Genomic DNA, 27,957 nt, shown 5'->3' on the forward strand with positions numbered 1-27,957 from the left:
CAACAAATGGCATCTGAAACAAGAGGGACTGACAAAGGCAGTTGGAGACCATCTTCACAAGTCACAATGACTAGAAGGAGGCCACCATGACACAGTAAGGTCTGTGCATGTAGAGGATGCCCTTCAAGAGACTTTTTCGAGGACATCAAGTGACTACAAGCAAACCCCAAAGAAAAACTATGGGAACCTGCTAGTAACAAATGAAGGCAAGCAGCCTCAATGCTGACATTGGCCTCCTTAAATAATAAAGGAGAGTTGGGGTTTAGGTTCTCATGGGTCCACTAGGAAGCGTTATAGGTTACTCTTGGTATTATAAGTGACTTCAAGAAGGCTAAAAAGCCTGAACAGTGGCTTTTGAAATGGAGTTGAATTATGGGAGGTGAGTTGGGGAAAGTGGCGGCACGGTGGCGCAGTGGTAGCGCTGCTGCCTCGCAGTTAGGAGACCTGGGTTTGCTTCCCGGGTCCTCCCTGCGTTGAGTTTGCATGTTCTCCTCGTGTCTGTGTGGGTTTCCTCCGGGCACTCTGGTTTCCTCCCACTATCCAAAGACATGCAGGTTAGGTGGATTGGCGATTCCAAATTGGCCCTAGTGTGTGCTTGGTGTGTGGGTGTGTTTGTGTGTGTTCTGCGGTGGGTTGGCACCCTGCCCAGGATTGGTTCCTACCTTGTGCCCTGTGTTGGCTGGGATTGGCTCCAGCAGACCCCCATGACCCTGTATTCGGATTCAGCGGGTTAGACAATGGATGGATGGAGTTGGGGAAAAGGCTCAGTGGCAGAGTGATGATGAGTTTGAGAAATTCAAGGAAGGGAGAGAGAAATCAGATAGTTAAAGGAAGTTGTCTTTGACATTTGTTGGTGTGCAAACTGAGAAACCACCCTGCCAAACAGGATTGGCATTTGCCATGTGTTGCTTGAGCAGCCAGACCCAGTGGAACAGTTAAGAAAGTATTTTAGTGATTCTTTATTTAATGCTTTTTGTTCTCCCTTTGGTTAATTTCTTCCTTGTGATTTGGTTCAATAAACATCCTTATTTTTAACCATATTGCAATCCTTTTGGTATTTTTATTTGTAACTGAAATGATCACTAGGTGATAGCCCTTGCCACCGTTTCCCACCAGATATTATGAGCATGAATCATCTTCATTTTTCAGATATAGATATATACTTTTAATGATCATGAAGGAAGAATTTTGCATAAAGATCTGGATTCAGTAGAATATCATGTCCACAGCTGTCAAACCTGGAAAATAGATATTAAAAAGAAAATGAAATAGAGCTTTGCACAGTTTACTTTTAGAAAAACAGCTTTAAAAGAAATCATTCAGGCCAAACTCATTATGCTTAGCACCCTGGGAAGTGTAACATTATTACAACAACATAAAGATTTGCAACACGTAGATAATTGTCATCCGTCTCGTAATCTTGACTATTAAAGATACAACAGGCAGTAAATGTTTATACAGTATAAGGACACTTTTCTAAATCACTCTGTACGTCACATACAGTCTGGTTACATTGGGCCCCTAAAAGAAGTCAGTCCTGGTCTGGCGCCAGGGACAAATCAGCATCTGAAATTCTGAGCGAAACTTAACCTTCACTTTCAGTCCTTGTAACAGTACATCAATAACAAATACTACTAAAATGTAGTATTATAAAACCACTCATTTTCATTGAATTCATTAATATTTCATTATACTTTTAATAGCCTCTGCCTAAACAAAATGCAATAAGTTTGTATCCTTGAGATTCACTAACATTGACCTTGCTTACCAGCTCAATGTTTTTAACTTAAAAAAAAAAAAAGAAGTGTGGACAACACTTACACACACACACACGCTCGCGTACGCACAACCATCAATGGCCATTGAAAGACCTGTTTATTAGCTCTTTTTAACTTTAAAAAATTTTTTCACACACGCATACGCTGCCAGCGTGATTGAAAGACCTGCGGGTGGGCCACTGCAATGCCCGGTAAAGTGCTTGAACCCCCTCAGAGGGATTGCCCATTAAGTGAGCTCTCTTGACTGCGCCGTTCATCTTCTCAGTCTTTTCCTCTCCAACCGGCCATACTGTTCAGAAAAACTTCTGCTCCTGTGGCTCGGCCCCCTGCAGTTTTGTTCATGAGTGTTTCTGGCCATCTGACCTTATCATTGTACTCATCTTCAGAGACTTACAACAAAATATTACATTTAAAGACTACTTTTCTAATTACATACAGTATCTATATGATGTATTGATTGATTTTTTATTTTTTTGAGCTTATTCATTATTATTCTTAACATAATTCATTTTTTTGTTGTAACTATTTCCTTGACCTTTTATAAAGCACTTTGAGCTACATCTTTTGTATGAAAATGTGCTATAGAAAAAATTGTTGTTGTTGTTCCTCACAGGCCAGAGTCACTCCAGTACTTATAAATGGTACAACAAGATAAACACGCTATTCATAGAATATCCACGATTACAGCAGGTATGAAGCTTAACTCGCTTACTGAACAAACAATACACATTCACAATGAAAATCAAATTGCCAGAAATGTGCTTTACCTTTGCCCTGAAGGATAAAATCATAATTTTTTGAAACTACAGTGTGCTTCTATTATAAGTTTATTTTATTTCTATTTTTTCTCAAACGAGTCATGATGAACTATAAAAAACTTAACTCATTTACAAAAGAATGTATAGGACTTACTGTACCTAACTAGCTTACAGCACGGTGGCGCAGTGGGTAGCGCTGCTGCCTCGCAGTTAGGAGACTTGGGTTCGCTTCCCAGGTCCTCCCTGTGGGGAGTTTGCATGTTCTCCCCGTGTCTGCGTGGGTTTCCTCCCAAAGACATGCAGGTTAAGTGCATTGGCGAGGGTTTGTTTCCTGCCTTGCACCCTGTGTTGGCTCCAGCAGAGTCCCGTGACCCTGTAGTTAGGATATAGAGGGTTGGATAATGGATGGATGGAATTTACAGGAATCCTTGAAAGTCAGTCAGTCATTTTCTAAACCACTTTGTCCTGAACAGGGTCACATGGGGGCTGGAGCCTATCCCAGCTAGCTTAGGGAGCAAGGGAGGAACAAACCCTGGACAAGATGCCAGACTATCACAGATCCTTGAAAATGTCTTATCTAAATACATCTGCATCCATTCTTCCTTTTGATCAATAGTTGTACATTCTGTCTTCATGTGACCAATTTACAATTCTCTTACAATCTGAATGCTTGTGTCAGTCAGTCATTTCCCAACCCGCTATATCCTAATATAGGGTCACGGGGGTCTGCTGGAGCACAGGGCGCAAGGCAGGAAACAAACCCCGGGCAGGGCGCCAGCCCACTGCAGGACACACACACACGGGACAATTTAGGATCGCCAATGCACCTAACCTGCATGTCTTTGGACTGTGGGAGGAAACCGGAGCACCTGGAGGAAACATGCAAACTCCACGCAGGGAAGTGAACCCAGGTCTCCTAACTGCAAGGCAGCAGCGCTACCCACTGCGCCACTGTCTTGATATCTAATTAATTTATGGTGCTTTTATTTTAAAATGGTCAGACAGATTACATCGTTTTTTTAATGGTAAATGAATGGGAAACAACAAGAGATTGCACAGGTATGTATAAGGATTGAAGCTTTTTGGCAGAGCCATCCATCACCAGAATATCTAGCCAATCATATGTGTATAATGTCACATGGTTCAGAACATGTATTTTTGACATAACTAGTAGCCCATCTGAAGGATCACAGAGCAGCAGCGAGAAGCAGCGACATCAGAGACTGAGACACATCTGAAAGAGAGAGTGGACCAATCTAGTAATGAATGTGGTGAATGTGGTCTTACTAATCCTACAATAATACCACCCTGTTACCAATGTACAAACTATTCAAAAACTACAGACCCTGTCTTTTTAATTCCATTTTGCAGTGTTGAAATACACAATGGAGTCCCAGGGAATCGGATTAATCTGTGTTAACACTGCGTGGGATTCACGCAGTAGAATTTAAGTTAAAGAGTTGAAAAATCATTTCATCCAAAAATGATCAGATAAGACAGTTCAGTTGGGAGGACAAAGCCCACTTTTGCCCACCTTGTTAGTCCACTCTCTCTTTCTGACATGTCTTAGTCTCTGATGTCGCTTCTTCTTGTTGCCGCTGTCTGACCCTGAGTCAGCCTACTTAGGCTAAGCCATGTGTGGCCTTTCTATTTCTATCTGAAGCCCACAGTGAAGTGGAGAAGGTTGTGGCGCTGCACTTAAACAGAATCCTTAAATAACCCTGGGAGCTGATACTACTGACGAGCATAAAATACGCATAATACAAGAAAAGTAAAAACAGTTTAGAAATGAAGCATATAACATACCTGTGCTAATCTGTACTTTTTCCTTGATAAATAACTGAAAAGAAACAAAAGAATTTAATTGGCAAGTGTTTCCATTGTTTTTCATTTATGTAAAATAATGACCCCACAATGAAAAAGGGGAAAAGGAGGAAATTGTACCTGGACACTGAGAGACAGGAATAACCAATAACTGCCTGAGATTGGGTATCATCTCTGGCAACCCCACCACCTCAGTGTTTAAGGACCTCCACATCTTGTCATTTTGTTGCCAACAACCATTGCCTCCTGTGCTCCATTTTCCATTGTGAAATGGTTAATGACACTCTTCTACTATTCTGCTGTCTTGTGCAGCATTGCCAACAGCCATGTTAATTTGGTCAAAAAACAATGATACTCCAACTTCATCTTGTCTTCTTATTGGGACCACTACTGTTGACAGGGACACTTCTTTTAGCCATGAAATATTGAAACCTCTCTCTCACTTACAGCCAAAGCTGTTGATCCTTTTGCCTTTGAAGCGTTAAAAGCTCTTTTAAATGTATTGTAATTCTGTCTCCATTTACTAGCTGCCATGACCCATCTTGGCCATGAAATGCTGATGTCCCTCACACCTATTTTACTATTAACATTCATGTCCCTTCCTTGTTTTGCAATTTTCTCTATCACTGCCAACTGTAATGCCTCTTTAACCATGAATTATTTAAAACTCCTTGTTCCCATCTACATAACATTCTTAAACTCACTTACTCTAATTTGGGGTCACAAAGGCCACAGTCTATCCTTGTTGCACTAGGTACAAGGCAGAAAGTAGCCATGGACAGAGCACCAGTCCATCTCAGAGCCCACTCAAATACAGTACAGGCCAAAAGTTTGGACACACCTCCTCATTCAATGGGTTTTCTTTATTTTCATGACCATTTACATTGGTAGATTCTCACTGAAGGCATCAAAACTATGAATTAACACATGTGGAGTTATGTACTTAACAAAAAAAGGTGAAATAACTGAAAACATGTTTTATATTCTAGTTTCTTCAAAATAGCCACCCTTTGCTCTGATTACTGCTTTGCACACTCTTGGCATTCTCTCGATGAGCTTCAACAGGTAGTCACCTGAAATGGTTTTCCAACAATCTTGAAGGAGTTCCCAGAGGTGTTTAGCACTTGTTGGCCCCTTTGCCTTCACTCTGCGGTCCAGCTCCCCCCAAACCATCTCGATTGGGTTCAGGTCCGGTGACTGTGGAGGCCAGGTCATCTGCCGCAGCACTCCATCACTCTCCTTCTTGGTCAAATAGCCCTTACACAGCCTGGAGGTGTGTTTGGGGTCATTGTCCTGTTGAAAAATAAATGATCGTCCAACTAACCTGACTTCTGCACAACACAACTGCTGGTCCCAACCCCATTGATAAAGCAAGAAATTCCACTAAATAACCCTGATAAGGCACACCTGTGAAGTGAAAACCATTTCAGGTGACTACCTCTTGAAGCTCATCGAGAGAATGCCAAGAGTGTGCAAAGCAGTCATCAGAGCAAAGGGTGGCTATTTTGAAGAAACTAGAATATAAAACATGTTTTCAGTTATTTCAACTTTTTTTGATAAGTACATAACTCCGCATGTGTTCATTCATAGTTTTGATGCCTTCAGTGAGAATCTACCAATGTAAATGGCCATGAAAATAAAGAAAACACATTAAATGAGGAGGTATGTCCAAACCTTTGGCCTGTACTGTACAAAATTATTATGCATGTGTTTGGAGTTGTGGAAGAAAAACTGAAACAAAAAGGGGAAGAATGTGAGAAAGCTCCATATGGACAATACAGTAATCCCTCCTCGATCGCGGGGGTTACGTTCCAGAACCCCCCGCAATAGATGAAAATCCGCAAAGTAGACACCATATGTTTGTATGGTTATTTTTATATATTTTAAGCCCTTATAAACTCTCCCATCCTGTTAACATTATTAGAACCCTCTAGACATGAAATAACACCCTTTAGCCAAATGTTTAAACTGTGCTCCATGACAAGACAGAGATGACAGTTCTTTCTCACAATTAAAAGAATGCAAACATATCTTATCTTCAAAGGAGCGCCGTCAGGAGCAGAGAATGTCAGAGAGAGCGCTCGCTAAGAAAAGCAAACAATCAAAAAACCAATACGTGCTTTTAAGTATACAGAAGCACCGCGATAAAGCGGCATTTTGTTAGAGGAGCGTCCGTATCTTCTAGGCAAACAGCCCTCTGCTCACACCCACTCCGTCAGGCAGAGAGAGTGAGAGAGATAGAGAGAAGCAAACAATCAAGCACCGCGCGGGAAACATATCTTACATCATTGAGGAGTTTTAGTTAATATGTAATACATGCTCTGATTGGGTAGCTTCTAAGCCATCTGCCAATAGCGTCCCTTGTATGAAATCAACTGGGCAAACAAACTGAGGAAGCGTGTACCATAAATTAAAAGACCCATTGTCCGCAGAAAGCGGCGAACCAGCAAAAAATCCATGATATATATTTAGATGTGCTTACATTTAAAATCCGCGATAGAGTGAAGCCGCGAAAGTCGAAGAGCGATATAGCGAGGGATTATTGTAGACACATATGGGATTCAAACCCGGGGTGCTGGATCTGTGTCGCACGGGGACCATTGTGCCACCGCTTCTCACCTAATTTGTGATTTGACCCATGATTGGCAACAGCTATGACATTTACAGCTACGAAAGTTTGAAGACCTCTGCCCCCAGTTTGCGACTTCATTCACAATTTCCAGTAGTGATGCCCATTTTCCCCAAAAAATGTTAGAAGTCCTCACTAACCTTTTCCTTCTCAGGTTTCATGACTACCGGTAACTTGTCCATTGGATATGTCTCTTTGTCAGTAAAATATTGATGTTGCATGAATGTTTTTTCATATTGAGGTACTATAAGAGAAAGATGTGACCTTTCCTAACTATGTAGAGTTTTCTGTATAGCAGAGGTTATATCTGCTGTTTTACAACATACATGAACATTGATAACATGCAAATTTGAAAATGATGCTTGTTACCAATGCTCTTTCGACAGTGGAGGCCTTTATCACCTTTTCCGATTTGATTTACATCACACATACAGTGACTCGGTGGCTCCGAGGAGACTGCCGCACTGTTCAGGAATCTCTAATTTGTTACAGGAAGCTGCGGACCACTTTGCAGAGAGAGACGCTGCTTCAGCCATGGTCTGCGTTGGCTGTCAGAATGTTATTCAGCATACTGGGTTAACTCCAGTCCACTACTGATGGTACCAAATAAAAAGCTCTCCGCAATGATGAAAACGTGGGACTGCGTTTCAGAAATAATATCACCTATACTAAGCAATGTAGCAGAATAACAAATGGAAAGTAAGAAATAATGCTATGTCAGTATAAAAAACATATTTCTGAATTGTCATTTGTGATTATTTGGAACTTTAAAAGAAAAAGCCTGTCCTGGCAGACTTGATTTAGTGGCCAGTGGCGTTTGGGTGTAGACTTTCCCTATATTTTAAAGAAGTGACAGCATGAAAAAATACCACACTAAACTAGAAAACAGGAACTCAGCAGAGGCGTTACGTGATGTTAGAATTTTATCATCAACCACAACTTTTTTTTACCAGTAAATGAAATAAGACTGACTTACCCATTCCTACATTGCTTCCTGAGCAAGAAACTGAAAGGCAAGAATAAACAAATCACAAAAGATCCTTCAGAGTTACATGCAGTTTTACTAAAATGTATTTAAGATAGATAGATAGATAGATAGATAGATAGATAGATAGATAGATAGATAGATAGATAGATAGATAGATAGATAGATAGATAGATAGATAGATAGATAGATAGAGGGTGGTCCAGATCTAATTATGCAGATCCAGATTGTCTGGATGACTTTGACAATTCCAGTTCAGCACGAAGACGATTCTTCATGTCGTCAGTTCACACATTTCTCGATGGTCTGGGACTTTTCGGGTGATTTTCTATGTAATAAATTTAATAAATTATAGTGTAATGAAAATTGCAAAATTAGATGTGGACCACCCTATAGATAGATAAAGGCACTGCTTTATATCACATATATATGTGATCTTTTCTTTATCTTTATTGCTATATGTATCCTCTTATGGTGGACCACCTGAACTCACTTCTGTTTGCCTATCAGACAAAGATTGAAGTGGAGGACGCTATTATCTGTCTGCTCCACAAGGCTTATTCTCACCTGGACAAAGCTGGCAGCACTGTGAGGATTCTGTTTTTTGATTCTTCCAGTGCCTTCAGTACCATCCAGCCATCCCTGTTAATAGCTAAACTCAGAGATGTGCAGCTGGATGAGCACATGGTGTCCTAGATAAAGGACTGTCTGTCGGGCAGACCACAGCTTGTGAGACTCAGTGACTGCTTTTCTGATACGGATATGAGCAACACTGGAGCACTGCAAGGAACAGACCTGACTCCTTGTCTCTACACTCTGAACACCTCTGACTGTAAATATAATACCAAGTCATGTCACTTACAGAAATTCTCAGATGATTCTGTACTTATGGGGTGTATTGATAAGGAGCATGACAAAGAGTATAGGAGTCGGGTGAAGAATTTAGTTTTTTGGTGCAGAAAGAACTGTCTGCAACTTAACATCACCCCAGTTATATGACACACTTTGGACCCCAAGGAGGTCGTAGCAAAGAAGAGAGTTAAAAATAAACTGAGTGCTATTATGAACAATGCTGCATATCCTCTCTCTGATACACTAACACTGAGGACTTTCAGCTAATGAATGATTCAGTAGAGGTGTGTCAAGAAATGCTACCAAGTCTCCTTTAGACCAACAGCAATATGCCTGCATAATGCCTCACGGTATCCGGGACAATCTTTTTAAATGTTCTTTCTTTTTTAGTCATTCTGGTGTGTGATCAGTCCATAGTGCAGGAGTGGCGAATTCCAGGCCTGGAGTGCCACAGTGGCTGCAGGTTTTCATTCTAACCCTTTTCCTAATCAGTGACCAGTTTTCACTGCTAATTAACTTTTTCCCCATCACTTAAATAGCCCTGTTAGAAGAGTTCAGCCCTCTGAGTTGATTCATTTCTTGATTAAATGACAGCCAAGCGGAAATGAGATGTGAAACGAGCACAGAACAGATGATCAGCTAAACTGGGGCTTCAAACTCCAACCAATTTCACTCCAATCACTTTCTCAATGATAAACCAATTCTTGCTGTTAATTAAACCCGTTATTTAATTCCATGGCTTGTTGCTGCTGTTATTCTGCCACAGCACACATTTTGAAAACTGTTGTTTTTCTGTTCTTATCTAAGAGCACCGTCAAAATGTTTTGGTGACCTGAGAGATCAACCTTACCAAGACCATCACCTCTCTTTAATTTCAGATATTGTGTAATGGGCATAGGTGAGCTGGTCATGTGGTGGCTTGTTTTGTGTCTCATTATTGTTTGGCTGCTAATTAAAGAAAAAGAAACAACTATGGGGTCGGAGTCAAGTTAATAAAAAGAAGTAATCAGCAGCAAAAACTGGTCACTAATTAAGAAGATGGTAAGAATGAAAACCTGGAGCCACTGCTGCACTCGAGGCCTGGAGTTCGCCAGCCCTGTCATAGTGTGTGCCCATCTATCTATCTATCTATCTATCTATCTATCTATCTATCTATATTCACTGAGCTTGACTGAATGTCTCACATTTACAATATAAGATAATAATGCATGGATCTCTGCTTACAATAGGGTTGGATTACAGGTTTTGCTGTATTATGTACCTGAGTATAATTTTCTTGGGCAGAAGGTAACTTTGGATCCATCACTGGAAACTGGTGACACTACAACAGTGTAGACATCCCCACAGGATATCTCTTTAACATCACAAAAACTGGACCCGGTAGAGGGAGTGCAGGAGAAATTGGCTTTGGATCCAAAGAGGTCAACCTGGTAGTCCTGGGAGAGGACAGCTGCCCGCCAGTGCACTCTGATGACGCTGTTTGCCATTCTATACAACTTGACACTAGATGGACAACAGGCACCTGTTTTGGAAATAGGAATGTGCTGTTCAATAAAGGCCAATAATCTCAGTTAGTTAAAAGACAATTAAACAATAAGTATGTCATTTTATTCTTTATACATTGTGAAGTGCTGTATTTATGATACATGAATATAATATATAAACATAATAAAGCATACATACAACATATTAGCATTACGTTCCTTTAGATGTTAACGACAGTTATGGAACACTCAATCCCATATGTGAAAATGGATTCGAAAAATGATTAATCCGCATTTAGCTGTAATATTTGTCAGCTGGCATTTCACGTGGCTGTTGGTGATTCTTTCACAGTACAGTGGAGAACGTTTGGTGTGCTTTTCTTTGCAGAATTGGTGCAAGCTGAAGATGCTTTTAAGTTTTCAAATAATAACTACTTATATAAATTGTTGTTCAAAAATCTCAATGAGTTTCAATGCTGAACTTTGACTAGCACATGAATAGATTTTATATTTCATCAGCCATTCTAATGTGAACAGATGCACATAATGAGGTTCAGCTGAGTAATACATTTATTTATATTGTGCCTTTCCCATACTTCAAAAATATTCAAAGGAATACAATTTAAACAACTAGATTAAATAAATACCCTTGTAAAGAAATTCCATGCATCGAGGTATGATAAGCTTTACAAATTAACTCCTTGTGTACATTTGGGCATTTTGCTCAAAGAGAAACAATACACTCCAATCCACTGCCACTACCAACTAACTCATTTCACTGTGGCACACAAAATGTAAATTTCAAACCCTCAATTACATTACAATTACATTAAATCTTCAGAGAGAAAGAACCCTAAAAACCCAAAGCAAAAGGGACTTGCGTCCTGAATCAATAATGTTTTTTATATATTGCTCACTTCTACAGGCCATCAAGAGTAATCCAAACATTTAAATGTACTTTACATATAACGTTACATTAATCTTTCTGCCTATGTTTTTCAAACTATATACACTAAACTTAAAAACTGACCACTCAGAAGGGTTCCTGGTTCCACAATGCCTGTCAGAGCTCTGAAATCACAATGGTCAACTGCCTGAAGTTAAGAAGTTGAACTCAACATTTTGTTGCCACCCCTCACTCAAGATGTCATTGTACAGATGCATAATTTATCGCATTTCAACTCCTGTCGGACTCCCACATTCACACTTCAAGCTGAATTAAAAATTAAATGGATTGAAATTGAAAACATTCACCCAAATGAATAAAGTTAACACCATTTTCTTCTTAGGAACATTATATTTAGAATAACAAAAACATTTTATCCTTCATCAGGATAAACCCAGTTAACTACTTGTAGCTGGAGGGTAGTCTTTCTAAACAGAATTCACATTTCCTTCAAGTAATGGCAAGTCATCCAAAGTTTGATGCAAAAAGGTATCCCCAGACTATAAGACAATCACCACCATTGAATTATGGGATTGTTGAATGCAGTGCTAAGTTTTCCCCTGATATAGCAGACCCTTTATGAACCAGAAGGCTCAAATTTTGAGTCATTATCCCCATTAAACATTCTTCTAAAACTCTTCATAATTTTCCAAGTGTGTGTTTGCCAGACATGGGGAGAACAGTCATCCTTTCATTAATGAGTAATCGCTTCTCCCCAGGAGCATTTTAAACTTATGGGCACTGGCATAAGGGCCCACGATTTTTCAGATGCCTATGTATGTTTCTTTTCTGCTATCAAAATAGGGAGCCCAGCACACTACTTTGCTCGTGGACCTATTATGCTGTTAACATGGCCCTGAAGTTCTCCCCCGTGGGTTCCATTTTTCCTCAGTGTCTTTCTGAAATTTGCTTAAGCAGCAGTGAAAGAGGCCCACACGTCCATGGATGTTATTCCAGAATACATTCTGTCTTTGTTGTAAAACTTAATGTCTTGTTCTCAGAGAGTCTGGATGGAAAGTTGGGATTTTTAAGACAGACTGATATACCAAACATTCTCTGAACTGAGAGTATGGATGGATATGTGTGTGTGTGTGGTTCAATGGGGCCTTGCTTCCTTTGAATTAAGCAGTTTAAGATTTTCCAAACGCACACAATTTTCACCTTTTTCCTTTTGTGATGCTCAGTCTTTCCAACTCAATAAACTTTTCAAGTAAAGAAAAGTATCTCACCCACAGAGACTCAAATTAATAAGTTTATTATTGTCAAAAGTGTCATGATATGTGACCAGCCCTCGTGTCCTTGTAAATTGGTTCAAATGTCTGAAGTTGTGTGCTCTTTCTAGCATATAAAATCATGAAGTTCCACTGTGTTCAAAGCTCATCATTCCCACTCTACCATCCCACACCTAGTCAGTACTCCATGTAGTTTAGTAAACTCACAAGCTGATCTGTTTACTGCACTGATGCACAACCTAAGACCTCCCATTTTAATCACAGAACAAAGACCTCCAGAGCAGGATCGTCTCTTCTTAACTGCTAAGATTTACATATGCAATACATGAGTCAGTCACTGCATTCATAAACATCATGTACAACGCTAAAGAAATAAAAAATGTATGTAGAACTACAGTCATGTGAAAAAGTAAGTACATCAGTATGCAAACATATCAAAATTTGATCTTAATTTATAAGCAATAAAATAAAAGTAACAGAATTGAAAAATGAAAATTTGACTTTGCAATAATTTATAGAATTAAAATGAACTTTCTGTTCACAATTGTGATGTTGCATGTGAAAAAGTAAGTACACCCATGAAATGTTTTTTTTTTGTTTTGTTTTTAAATGACAGTATGCAAACATATCAAAATTTGATCTTAATTTATAAGCAATATCTTTAAATAAAAGTAACAGAATTGAAAAAAGCAATGAAAATTTGACTTTGCAATAATTTATAGAATTAAAAATGAACGTTTCTGTTCATGGAAAAAGTAAGTTCGCCCTTGGCTCTAAATTGTCTTCAAGTCTCTGACATCAACTAGTAGATAATGTTTTCCACTTCTCCTTGCACTATTCTTTGAGCTGTGTGATGTCTGTGGGGTGTGTTATGTGCACAGTTTTGTTTCAAATTCCCCAACTGCCTCTTGACTTGACCACTGCAGAACACCCCCATCACTTTTTTTTAGCCATTCCTTGGTGGATTTCATTTTCATGTTGCAAGGTGAGCTTGAATCTTCTGACTGATGCCCTCATATTATCCTCAAGCACCCTCTGGTACAATGAAGAATTCATAATGGATTCTAAGGTGCCCAGTCCCTGATGCAGCAAACCATAACATTTCCATCACCATGCTTTACAGTTGGTGTTGGGTTCTTCTGGTCAAATGCTGTCTTTGGTTTTCACTAAATATGCCTTCTAGAATTATGGTCAAATATGTCAATTTTTGCTGTGTGTCAATGGCAAATTGTTCTAGAAGTCCTGGTTTTTGCATAATTGTTAGTTGGGAAACTTTAGACTTGCCCTGAAAAGCAAACGTTTCTTCCTGGCACACCTACAATGTACATCTAAGTAGTTCTGCCTTTTTCTAATGGTAGACTCGTGCACTTTGACATGAACAGCAGCTAGAGCTACAAGCAGGTCCCCTAATGAAATTCTGGGGTTTTTAGAGACTACTGCTGTCTTGGACAAGTTAGCAGTTCTTTGAAATCTTTTCCACTTGTGGAGGATCTTGCAGACAGTGGCATGGCTGAAGATTGAAGTTGGTCATTGTTGGTTGACAAGTGGTGTTGCAATTGTTTTTTTTTTTGTTTGTTGTATTTTTTTAAATCCCTTTCTAGGCTCATAGGCATCTGTATTCTTCTATTTGAAGGCCTCAGAGAACTCTTTTGATCTAGGCATAGTGATAGCAAGCATCATCAACAAACTAAATGTCTGAAGTTTGAATAAGGCAGGTTCCTCCAAGATCTTCTCTATTGAGGTGCTAACTATTTGCACCTGATCTGGTAAATCATGACTCTAATTTTAGATATTTCAGGTAGTGATAAATGTAGGGGTTTACTTAACTTGCTCCACATTCAAAATCTGAATTAATGTTTGCTTAAATTATAAAAATGAACTACAAACTGTAAATGTGGCATGATGTTTGTTATATTATACCAGTAACGGTGCACTGCACGATAACATGCAGTGAATACACTTGACTTGAGCATTCATAGGTTTCATACTCTTTCTCTGTACATTTAGCATTTGTTTGCTCAGATGTTGATGCATTTGCTGCTTCCTGAGCTTCTTCTCTTCTTTCGTCGGCATCTTTATGTGTTCATTAAAACTGATTAAGTCAGATTTTGCGTTGCAATTACTTAGTACGTTTTCCTTAATTTTTCACTTAAGCTCACACTTAAGTCTTCAATCTGCCTCAAGAATGATTTAAGATATGAAGAAGTAGGGATGAGAACGCCGCCCGTACCGGCTGCCGGCCAATGCCGAGAGTCGATTCTACAATAATAAAATAAAATAAAAAGAGGAATAACCTTGGAGGTCATTCATCAGCGGATATGTAGTTGATGTGTACCAAATTTCAGGTCAATAGTTCACACGGTTTGCGAGCTACAGGGGATTCAAAATCCTGGACAGACAAACGAACAGCCACGGTAGCATATTATATAAGAAGATCACCGTTATCTATTGATAGTATTTAAATAAAGATCAAACCTTGATATGTCCACATATGTTAGAAAAAGAAAAAGAAAAATCAGATGTACTTACTTTTTCACATGGCTGTGTATACCTCTAGAAACAGTTGAACTACACTTATATTTTTCCCAACTTTACTTTTAGATCTCAGTTTCTGCAGCACTCTTTTTGTTAATAGCGGATTACCTTTGGTGGAGAGCTGCAGTAATTAACTTTAATAAGGTAAGAAAAGTGTTTCAACATACTGGAGGAGTATCCATGATATCTGCAATGGGTCATCAGGCCGCTCTCACTTATCGAGTTTAACGTCACTGTGTAGTTTGTTCCACAAGTAATACACCCCAGCAGGCAGTGCGTCTGAAGAGTGTGGCATTGGGCTTTGCCACGTGACGACTCCAACACTGTCACATAAGACTGTGCTCCTGTTCCTTCAGACCAGCTAACATTAGTCATTGACTGTGTCACCTGGGTGACCGTCAGGTTCTGAGGGCAGCATGGATCTGTGAAAGAGAAGAAAGACAATAATCAGCAAAAAATGTTCTAATATTCCATACATTTTTATCATAACCATTACATCTGAATTTTTCACATTTACTATTTTAAATTCCTCAAGTCTCCCTTACCATGATTAACTAATGACAGCCTAATTCTGTGTCTTTCACGGATCATTTTCATCTATGAGTCACAGTTTTCCCTCCTAGTACTGTTAGCCAATAGCTAAGTCTTGTCACTTCCCAATGACTTATTTTGTGGATTTCATTGGCCACTATCAGCTGTCAGATTTCTCACTAGCATTTAGCATTCTGTTGACCAATCCTTAAAGGAAAAGCAAGCAAAAACATCCTATCCAATCTTTTGGAAGATCTAACAAAGTGGTTAGAAAATTAGAGCCTTGAAGGGTTTCCCATCTACTTCCAGTGAACATCCCTGGCCTCAAATTCAGTCAATGTTTAGACTGAAAATGAAATACCAATTGCCATATCACGTGTTATCTTTGTACAACAAAACAGCTCCATTTCTAATATACTGAAACAAATTAGAGGTTGCTTCTGTCATGTTGTGTAGCTAGCTTGACAACTTCTTCTCTAGGTTGTGTTAAGCATCTGAGTGCAGGGAGTGTCTATACCTGAAAAAACAGGGAATGGTTTGGATGTGACACTGCCACTAACCACTGTTTTGTTTCCCTAAGAACAGAAAAGAATTCCCCCGAAGAAAATTATGTCACTTCCGCTTCCACCTGGATTAGCACCACCCCTTCCACTTCCACCAGTCATTACTCATTTTGGGACCCACTTCAAAAGAAGACAGCAACTTCAGACAGTCAGTTAGTCAGTCATTTTCCACAGGGTCATCGGGGTCTGCTGGAGCCAATCCCAGCCAACACAGGGCGCAAGGCAGGAACAAACCCACGCCAAACCACCGCAGGACACACACACCCACACACCAAGCACACACTAGGGACAATTTAGGATCACCAATGCATCTAACCTGCATGTCTTTGGACTGTGGGAGGAAATCCACCCAGACATGGGGAGAACATGCAAATCCCACACAGGGACGACCCGGGAAGCGAACCCAGAGCAACTTCAGACAGCCTGAGGAAATGTAACTAATAAGCATTCACAACTTCTTTTTCTTTACTGTTTTCAACCAGCGCAAATGGGGTATCCTCAGGAACCCCATATCCTTTTCTTTGTTCTTCTTGGTTGTTCACAGTAGATAGCAATCTTTGCTTGTTTTCTGAATATCACTTTGGTATCAGTTAGCGCTACAGTAAACTGATTATTCATAAAAACCTGATTTCTAAAATGCATTGTTAACCCTTATTTCATTTAGAGAAATCTGGTCCTTGGCCTCTGAGAAACCTGATTAACAGAGCTAGATTTTTCCAAGAATAATCCAATTATGTGGCCATGTAAACCCTTAACCAAGTTACTGTTAAGGATGTTGTATTCTACACGTCTGTTGAACTCTGTCAGCCTGCACGTGTATTTTCTTTGTACTTGCTTTCAGCAGCCATGGGTAGAAGTGCCCACAAAATACATTTCCAGAGGCAAATGTTCGGGCAATCACATTATTCCTTCTTCTGTCTGAAATAATCATTCTAAATATTTAAGATCGCTAAATTTGTGTTGGCAAGCTGAACATACAGTGCTAAACTCAGCAACACAATCTTGAGAGCAGTAGGGTAATGCGTTAAAAATAACATGCGTTACATAGTCCGATTACATTTTAAAGTAACAAGTAGCCTGATGCAATACTTATCTTATTAAATTTAAATCCACGTTTTTATTGTTCTAGCAGCACTGAGTGTAAGGCAAGAGGCACACGTACCGAATTGGTCCTTTGCAGGGCTCAACTGCACAGCGAAGAAGAAAACAATTTGCTACATGCAATCTGGTAACATAAACTTATAAACAAAGTGTCAGTTTGACTAAGTATATAGTATTTATAAAATACAAGAAAATTATCACAGGCGTCATGCTTATTTTCTGATTCATAGAGGCTGGCACCCTGCCCGGGGTTTCTTTCCTGCTTTGCTGTTGGCTGGGATTGGCTCCAGTGGACCCCCGTGACCCTGTAGTTAGGATATAGTGGGTTGGATAATGGATGGATGGATGGATGGACAATGCTCTGTGTTTTTTAAAGTGTTGAAACTTATTTGCTATTATTTCTGTGCATTATAGGAATATGCCATCCAAAAACGATATTTGTTTAAATGTTACTTACTCCATGTAGTTTGAAGTGGTGACCAAGAAAAAGGTGTAATCTCCTGTTTTCACGCAGAATGGAGAGAAAGAAGTTTATATCATAATAGAAATGAAAAGTGACCAATGTTGTACAAGCAATATAGAAAATGTCAATGGAAAAAAGAAAAAAAAAATCTCACATTACTTCTGTCGCATAATCCACCTGTCAGTTATCCAGTTGTATGCTCAAAATGCACAAGACGCATGCTTTTATTGCTAAAATAGTATTAGCTAGTTATATCTGGAACAATCATCAAGCATCTTAAACAGGAAACTAAAGCCTTATGGCGTTGACTTTTTGAATTGAAGACAGGACTCTTGACCAATGATCTATGATCTAGTTATTATATTAAATTTGAGCTTGTTTGTAGCATTTTTATGGCTTTGTTGTACCCTTTTAGGGTTTTCAAGGCCAACAATTCAATTTATAGCTTTAGTTTTCCTAAAATTCCTAAAGTATTTAGAGATTTGTATTTTCTGACATTGTTTTGTTCTGGTTTGGGTGCCACCAGTTTGTGTACTCATTGTTAGGAGGCGGCTTCCTGTTTCTAGGGGGCGTGACCTTCATGTTACAATGCAATTAAAAATAGCGGATAACACAAGCCTTTGGTAACAAATTGCCTTATTAAAATATCTCTCTGTTTTGGCTCCCTTGCTTTGTACTTTTGATTTTTGCTTAACATTCTGGTTGAGACATTTGGATTCTTCTTGTTCTCACAGTTATGATCCCAGCTTTGTTCCTTGACTATGTCTCATGTTGATATCATATTTTTTTCTTTCAGCTAGTTTGCACCAGCATAAAAGTGCCTTGGATTTCTCTACATCTGGTTTTTAATTCTGTTTCTGATTTTCCAATGAAATATTAGAAAAATGACATTGAGAACATATAGAGTATATATATGAGTATGATAATCTCTATGTTCCAAACTACTGCTAACATAATATGAAACCAAGTTTTGCAAGTCCCCAAAGACACTGTCAACCACTCTATTTGGCATGCTATGATCTAAATAAGATTTTCTGTGTGAATTTGAAGGTCTTATCCAAGGTCCTATCGAATGAACCTAAAGCAATCTCCCTACAGTTCAAGTGGAACAGTAACAGTTGCAGTAGGAGCTCATTTGTAACAAAATCATTTCATCTGAGCCATGTCAAACTTATTGCTAGAAGCTCTACAGACGTTTTCAAATGAGTTAAGAAAACTAAAGACACTTTGTGCCCATCTTATGCTCTGCCAAGAATTGCACTATATCCAAAGAAAAATGTTTTCCTGTGAGCCAGTGTTTGAGGGGTAAAATTGCATAATTTTAGGAATTTATTTTAAAAATCACAAAAGACAAAGCCACGGAAACATTTCTAAGTAAAAAGAAGACAGAAAGCTAGAGGCTTCATTTACTAAGAAGGGTGTTAAAATGTCCCATTTGTGGATACACATTTTCAATTTATCTTCTACTCTACTGAAAGTTACTGTGTAATTACAGTAAATCAAACATATATTTCAATTTTTCGACACACCATTTTCTCAGCAATCATTTACCTTATAGTTTTTTATAAATCTGATTCATAAATCATGAGTGTGTAGAACAAATGTTTCTATATTTATATAGTTAAAGTGTTGCCTTTTTTAAATGACTCACTCCTGGCCACACAGTGAGTCACCATTGGGGACTAAAGTGACAGATGTATGGTTTGTTATCCATTACCTTAAGTGTCAGGAACAATGGCAACTGTGCAGCCTGAGTGACTCAGACACATACAGTATCACAGGTTTTTTTTTTGTTCTTTCTTACATAAGGGCCAGGGTCAGGCATTGTACAGTGCCCCTGGACCAATTGTAGGTCAAGGGTCTTGCTCAAGGGCCAACCAGAATAGGATCTCTTTCGGCAGTAATGGGGATTCGAACCGGCAACCTTCCGTATACCGGCGCAGATCCTTAGCCTCAGAGACATCACTCCACCTTTATTTGTATAATTCTGTTATGATGCCCTTTGAGATACACATGGATATTGCTTGATTAGTAGTGTTTTTTCTTTGTACCACAAATACCAGTTTCATTCTAGTAGAAAGGATCTGCTGAACATTTGTCTTGACAAATTCCCCCTCTACCTTTTGGTAAAGTTTTACTTTAAATATTCAAAACATTTTGTTTTCATTACACAAATAATTAGAAAATAGCTATAGTGTGGTATTCTCCCTGAGTTAGATGTATAAAACAGACACCTGGAGAAAACTAGGAATGTATTTGGCCTAAATGTGGGTGGGAACAATAAGATGGTTCATTCAGTTTGAAATTCTTAAACCAATTCAACGCTTCATGAAGGAGGAGCTCAGATTAAATTACTCCAGGGGTGCTATACAATGGCTGACCTTAATCTCTGATCCCCAAAGCTCGTGTGAAAAGGCAATTTTCCCTTAGGGAATAAGAAAGTATATGAAATCAAAATCAAAAATAAGGTCAAGGGTTTACACAGCAAAGAGAAACAGTGCACGTGTTAGCCTTGTGTGACAGACAGCAAGCCTGTGGTTGAGATGAATAAATCTTGTATGGCTATAATATTTCCTATAAAGACTTGTGATAAACATATAAATGTGTGTAGTATATGTAGAGAACACATTACATGTGCTAAAAAATAAATGAAACCTGTTGCAAAGGAAAAAGCTTTCTGTAAAACCAGATTACACTTTGGCATTCAAAGACATCACTGGCCTAGGATAAAAGTGAACTGTCGCCAGCTGTATGTGACGTCTGTCACTCTCAGTTATGACAATAATGCCGCAATCAATGTGAAGTTGAAATAAATGACAGGTATGTGCCTGAAAAGATTAACTGCAAAATATTAATTCCAAATAAACAGTGTGACTGGCACCTTCTTGTTGCTGACTTGTGTTCAATGATTGCTGGGGTAGACTCCAGTCCCCCCATGATCCCTGGTTAGAGTAAGATAGGTTATGATAGTGGATGGATGGATTAAACAGAAAGTTGTGAAAGAAGAACCTCAGGACATGGTATTTTCAGTCCTCTGCACACTCAAAACAGTACATTTTCTTAAAGACCCAGACACCACTCCAGGAGAACTATGGAGAAGGCTGCATGGCACCCAACATCTCACTGCACATGTAAATGAATAACAAAAGTAAGTTAACATTACTGTGTAATTGGAAATGTCAAACATGGCAAAGCTTAATATGGACACAATGTTTAAGCACATAGACTGATATATTATCTATCTATCTACTATAAAATGTGTATTTAATATATAATAATATTTTATAATCTATTGTGAATTATTTGACAAAAGTAAAGGAATTGAATATAACCAAGGGTTAACCAAATGTAAATTAAAGCTTAAGCACGAAAAGTCTCTAAAGAAGCTACCAACGTAATTTTGTAAGGTTAGAATGAGGTAAATGAGTAATGAACACCCCTCGAGAAAGCAGAGATAAACTGATGGATAAGCTGGTGGAAGAGCCTATACACTCCTCCTATAAAGTAATGATAAGATCAATAGAACAATCTGCAAAACACCCCTCTTAATGAAACAGTGTTCAGAATAATGGGAGAATTGACAGGGGGCAGAAATTACTGGTGGCATTACACTGTGTGCACAATTATTAGGCAAGTGAGTATTTTGACCATATCATCATTTTTAATGCGTATATTCCAACTCCAAGCTGTATTAACTTGAATGCTTATTGGATTTAAGCACGTCAGGTGATGTGTATTTGTGTAATGAGGGAGGGTGTGGCCTAAGGAGATCAACACCCTATATCAAGGTGTGCAGAATTATTAGGCAGCTAGTTTTCCTCAGGCAAAATGGGCCAAAAAAGAGATTTAACTGACTCTGAAAAGTCAAAAATTGTAAAAAGTCTTTCAGAGGGATGCAGCACTTTTGGAATTGCTAAGATATTGGTGTGTGATCACAGAACCATCAAACATTTTGTTGCAAATAGTCAACAGGGTCGCAAGAAACGTGTTGAGAACAAAAGACGCAAATTAGCTGCCAAAGATTTGAGAAGAATCAAACGTGAAGCTACCAGGAACCCATTATCCTCCAGTACTTTCATATTCCAGAGCTGCAACCTACCTGGAGTGCCCAGAAGTACAAGGTGTTCAGTGCTCAAAGACATGGCCAAGGTAAGGAGGGCTGAAACCCAACCACCACTGAACAAGAAACATAAGTTGAAACGTCAAAACTGGGCCAAGAAATATCTGAAGACAGATTTTTTTCAAAGGTTTTATGGACCGATGAGATGAGAGTGACTCTTGATGGACCAGATGGATGGACCTGTGGATCAGTAATGGGCACAGAGCTCCACTCCAACGTGGAGGTGGGGTACTGGTATGAGCTGGTATTTTTAAAGATGAGCTAGTTGGACCTTTTGCATTGAAGATGAACTCAAAATCAACTCCCAAACCTACTGCCAGTTTTTCGAAGACACTTTCCTCAAACAGTGATACAGGAAGAAGACCATGATTTTTATGCAGGCCAATGCTCCATCACTTGCATCGAAGTTCTCCACTGCGTGGCCAGCCAGTAAAGGCCTTAAAGATGAAGGAATAATGACATGGCCCCTTCCTCATCTGACCTAAACCCTATCGAGAACTTGTGGGCACTTCTTAAACGCTAGATTTACGGGGGAGAAAAACAATCCACCTCTCTGAAGAGTGTCTGGGAGGCTGTAGTCACTGCTCCACAAAAAGCTGATCGTCAACAGATCAAGAAACTGACAGACTCCATGAATGGAAAGGCTTATGACTGTTATTGGAAAGAAGGGTGGCTATATTGGTCATTGATTGATTGATTGATTTTTTTTTAAATGTCAGAGATGTTTATTTGTAAATTTTGAGGTGTTTGTTTATTATTCTCACTATAACAGATGAAAATAAACAAGTGAGATGGGAAAATTTTCATTTTTCCTTTAGTTGCATAATAAATCTGCACACTAATAGTTGCCTAATAATTGTGCGCACATATGTATTCCCCTGATGATGTTCACACTCACATTTCCGTTGTGAAACATTCAGGTTTCAGGTTTATTAACATTTTGGATTGACTGATAGCACTGTGTTTGTTCCATATTAACATTAATCCTCAAAAATACAACTTGCCTAATAATTCTGCACTCCCTGTAGTTGATCAAGAGAGATGATAAAGTTCTGCATATTAAGAGGCAGGAGATGTGAGGTATTAGATAAGGAGATTTAATTAAACAATATAAAAGCAGAAGATTTGTTTGATTGCTCACTGCATAGACTGAGACATTTGTGCATAACATAATTTGTGCAAATAAAGAGACGTTCTCAGGAAGAGAGACTGCATTCTCAGGACTGTGTAACTGCCTTCTTTGCAGACAGAGAATTTTTTTTCACAATGCTATCAATCTATTTATAGATGAAGATATATTCAGACCATAATGCTTATCTACACACTATTTGCTTCTGTTATGCCACATAGTGCTGAAATAGTCAAAATGACAGCAAGATATATAAATTAATCATTAACCTTCAGGTTCTGAGTCTTAAATTGATAAAAGCAATTTTAGCCTTCCATTTTCTCTCTGTATAAAGCCTTTTTGTTCAATATATATATTTGTCCCACTCTGTTTATCCATAGTTGTTTTACATATTTGTCTAATTAATGTGTATATGGTGGTCCATATCTAATTATGCAACTTTTAATGCAATGCAGGAAAACAATACAAGACAAAAGAATTGTTTGAAATATCTTGTAATAAACGAAAATGAACTTGCATTGAATTAATTTACTGATTTTCCATGTAATGTCCCACTTGTCCTCCATTCAGTTGGATACAGGCTCGGAGTAATAAACTTAATAAGTTACAGCATAATGAAAATTGCATAATTAGATCTGGACCACCCTGTAGAAGTGGGACACTGCAACCCTGAGTGTTTAAAGTGCATGGACTGGAGGAAATTAGGGTGGATGTAGCAGATTTCACACACTATTCACTACGTACTTTTACTGAATTGTCCCCAGACATTCAAGAATCACGTCTCGCCACATAAGGCTAATAATGTAGTAGCTGATTTAACATTGTTTACAGGACCAGGATGGGCACAGGATGCATTGAAGTTAACCTGAGATTATTAAACGAAGAGCAGCTATACATTTTGTTAATGAAGGAGCAACATGAATTCTTTTAAGAACTCAAGTATTGCATGATCTGGTAGACAGTATCATTTTAGAATGGTTGCTTCTGATGGTTGAATTTGTACTGTGTTGTCTGATGGTGTCATTGGTGTCTATAAAGACATTATTAACTCTGTGTGCCAGTTTTATAAACACTGTGTTAATCTCAGAAGCACCTTGTTCCCAGAAACAAAACATCTCCCATGGATTCATCCTTTTCCATTTCACTTCTTCACACAGAAAGCGTCCATGGGCCCGGCCCTCTGAGACAGAAGCAAATACTTATGTAGTTTAGGTAAAGAAAATTTCCTCCACATAGGTGTGTAAGCAGGCCTCTTGATTTTCTACACACTGAATCAGGGAGGATATTGTATTACAAAGCAACAACAGGCTCTGTCTTTCTCAGCTTTGCTCTGCTCTCACCTCCTGTTACAGACCTTGAATAAAGCAGCAGTAAATCATACTATAAGTTACATTTTATTTATCCACGTGATCTTTTCTTTTTCTCATTTATGCAGCCTTACACTGGAAATCTCTTTAAAGTACAAATACCAACACACAGGAGCTTAGTTTTGTTTGTCCTCTTCCCTTGTTGAGGTGGCACACAAAAGTGCCCTGACAGACATAAAGGGAGTATGTTAATTACATCCATCCATTTTCCAACCCGCTGAATCAGAACGCAGGGTCACGGGGGTCTGCTGGAGCCAATTCCATCCAACACAGGGCACAAGGCAGGAACCAATCCCGGGCAGGGTGCCAACCTACCACAGGACACACACAAACACACCAAGCACACACTAGGGCCAATTTAGAATCACCAATCCACCTAACCTGCAAGTCTTTGGACTGTGGGAGGAAACCGGAGCACCCGCAGGAAAACCCACGCAGACATGGGGGGAACATGCAAACTCCACGCAGGGAGGACCCGGGAAGTGAACCCAGGTCTACTAACTGCAAGGCATCAGCGCTACCACTGCGCCACTGTGCTGCCCGTATGTTAAATTGTTTGTTTTAATATTAATTCATTTGTCTTTTCATCCTTCTTAATCCAATATAGTGTTACTAGGAGTAAACTTTCATCCATCCATTATCCAACCAGCTATATCCTAACTACAGGGTCACGGGGGGCCAACACAGGGCGCAAGGCAGGGAACAAATCCTGGGCAGGGCATCAGCCCACCGCAGAGGAGTAAACTTTGATCATGTTATTTTGTACTCTTTAATTGAATTATTTCTATTTTCCTATTTTATCCTTCTTGTAATGTAGATGCTCCAATTAAAATGCATTGTGTATCACTCCAGTAAGCAAGGACTTGAGCTACATACTGTATATATATACAGTACATATATATATATTTTTTCCATTTCAAGTTAATAGCTAATCCAGTCAGCATTACTCCCAGTATGAGTCATCTTTCCTTCAAAGGGAACTCTCATATGCAATGGATCAGTTTTCAAGTCACCACACACAAAACTTTGCCAGGAAGTGAAGCTAAGAGTCTTAGGAAACCCCATTTAAACACTGAGTTGACATGGAAAGCCTACATTAGCATGAACATGCTGAGAGTTTAACCCAGCTCAGTCAGTCTGGAGTTGTAACACAGTAGTGCTAACCATAGCACCACCTTAAAATGTTTAAAAATATATAAGAATAAGGGCATGTAAGAATAAACTGAACTGGAACTGTATTATATTTGGTAGTGACTTTGCTTATCTGCAGACCTTTAAAAGACTGTGTCTTTGTTTGTGTAGCTATAAGTACAGTAATTCAGCCTAAGAACCACAGCAGAAGATTACACTGGGTAATGCCCTGACTTACCACTGGGAAAAGACGCTTGCATATGGTATTGTACAACAAGTCGCACATACGGTATACAGTACACTCAAAGCCCTACATGATCTTCATGCTAGATACTGTAGCTGCTTTTTATCACATATTCTCATTTAATTGATAAAATGTTGGCTCATTCAGAGTAAAGCTACTCTATTTCCAAAAAGAATATTATACAAAGACACCTGTTTCAAGTGGCACAGTATAACTTGGTAGGCTTTCTCCTGCAGAGGTGGCTGCAATGGCGCTGACTCCAAAGGTGGCACCACAAGGCAGATCATTGAATTGGCATGACCTTCCTGTGCTGCGACAGGTTTGTACTTCTGCTTCGGTGTCTTCTTCTGCTTGAATCCTCACAGTGTAGTTCGCTGCATCGTTGTCTGATATCCAAGAAATACTGAAAGTGGATACATTGACTTTTGAAATGTTCACAATCTGGGGACTGCACGGAGCTAAAAAAGAGGAAACACAGGAAATGTTTATAAAAACTTTTAATAGTATAGTGGATTTTTTAGATACAACTTTTCTTCAACAAAACTACAGCTTTATGGAGTTTTCTTGATTACATGTGTTATAGCCAAAGCCTTTACCTGCCAGTAGAGGCAGTAGATGTATTACATAAGAACATTAACCATTTGACAAACGAGAGGAGACCATTCAGTCCATTAGAACATTAGAATACTCTAGACGAGAACAGGCCATTCAGCCCAACAAAGCTCGCCAGTCCTATCCATTTGTTTCCTCCAAGAAAACATCAAGTCGAGGTTTGAAAGTCCCTAACGTCTTACTGTCTACCACACTACTTGGTAGCTTATTCCAAGTGTCTATCATTCATTGTGTAAAGAAAAACTTCCTAATGTTTATGCGAAAGTTACACTAAACAAGTTTCCAACTGTGTCCCCATGTTCTTGATGAACTCATTTTTAAAATACAAGTCACGATCCACTGTACTAATTCCCTTCATAATTTTAAACACTTCAATCATTTCACCTCTTAATCTTCTTTTGCTTAAACTGTAAAGGCTCAGCTCTTTTAATCTTTCCTCATAATTCAACCCCTGTAGTCCTGGAATCAGCCGAGTCGCTCTTCTCTGGACCTTTTTGTAGCCTGGAGACCAAAACTGCACACAGTACTCAAGATGAGGCCTCACCAGTGCATCATAAAGGTTGAGCAGAACCTCCTTGGACTTGTACTCCACACATCGTGCTATATAACCTAACATTCTGTTAGCCTTCTTAATGGCTTCTGAACACTGTTGGGAAGTTGATAGCTTAGAGTCCACTATGACTCCTAAATCCTTCTCATAAGGTGTACTCTCGATTTTCAGACCATCCATTGTGTATTCAAACATAACATTTTTACTTCCTATGTGTAATACTTTACATTTACTGACATTAAATTTCATCTGCCACAAATCTGCCCAAGCCTGTATGCTATCCAAGTCCTTCTGTAATGATATAACGGATTCCAAATTATCTGCTAATCCATCTATCCACCATCAAACTCATTTGTTTAGGTAAGAGCTAAGCTGTCCCAATACCTCATCCAAGTAGTTCATAAATGCTGCTTCAACTTCATGTCTTACTAGTTTGTTCCAGATTCCCACAACTCTTTGCTTAAAGCAGTGCTTTCTGGCTTCAGTCTCAAATGTCCTTCCCTATAAGTTCCACTGGTGTCCTGGAGTATGTGGGTCACCTTTAAGATGACAGGATTCTGCTGGATCTACTTTATCAACACCTTTGAGGATTTTGAAAACTTGGATTAGGTTCCCAGGCAGGTTCCTCTGCTCAAGACTAAACGGATTTCATTCACTGAGTCTGTCAGAGTAGGACAAGTCCTTATGTCTTGGGATGCACTTGGTTGCTCTCCTCTGCATGGCTTCAAATGACGCTATGTCTTTATTGAACTGTGGTGACAAGGTCTGCACACAACATTCCAGATGTGGTCTCACTAGTGTATTATACAGTCTGAGCATTATGTCTCTTGATTTATATTTAGCAGTTTTTATGATATAGCCTAATATTTTATTTGCCTCCTAATGGCTTCTGTACATTGCTTAGATGATGAAAATGTTGTGTCAACATAAATCCCTAAATCCTTTTCAGAGGTTGCCTTCTTTAGGGAATTGTCTCCCATTTTGTATTTGTGATTGATTTTCCTTTTGCCCACATGCACTTTTCTACATTAACCTGCATTTTCCAAGTGTTTATCCAGTTCTGAAGGTTATCTAAACATTTCTGCCATTGCTCCAATTTCACTGTTATTATTATTATAAATCA

General features: G+C 39.0%; 1 protein-coding gene across 7 annotated transcripts in view; it reads right to left on the reverse strand.

Moving 5' to 3' along the window:
- Positions 1-678: 678 nt before the first annotated feature.
- LOC120514882 (fibronectin type III domain-containing protein 7-like) overlaps positions 679-27,957 on the reverse strand; it is a 61,752-nt gene continuing 34,473 nt past the window's right edge. For all 7 annotated transcript variants that reach the window (XM_039735515.1, XM_039735513.1, XM_039735514.1 and 4 more), the window contains 6 exons: positions 25,864-26,130; positions 15,191-15,445; positions 10,088-10,348; positions 7,966-7,995; positions 4,343-4,376; positions 679-1,238 (listed from right to left, as the gene is read on the reverse strand). In XM_039735515.1, coding sequence (XP_039591449.1) covers positions 4,348-4,376; positions 7,966-7,995; positions 10,088-10,348; positions 15,191-15,445; positions 25,864-26,130 — 842 coding nt within the window. In that variant the 3' untranslated portion in view covers positions 679-1,238; positions 4,343-4,347. The remainder of the gene's footprint in view (positions 1,239-4,342; positions 4,377-7,965; positions 7,996-10,087; positions 10,349-15,190; positions 15,446-25,863; positions 26,131-27,957) is intronic.

The sequence above is a fragment of the Polypterus senegalus genome, chromosome 14, assembly GCF_016835505.1.
Source record: "Polypterus senegalus isolate Bchr_013 chromosome 14, ASM1683550v1, whole genome shotgun sequence".
In the NCBI taxonomy this organism is placed as follows: Eukaryota; Metazoa; Chordata; class Cladistia; order Polypteriformes; family Polypteridae; genus Polypterus; species Polypterus senegalus.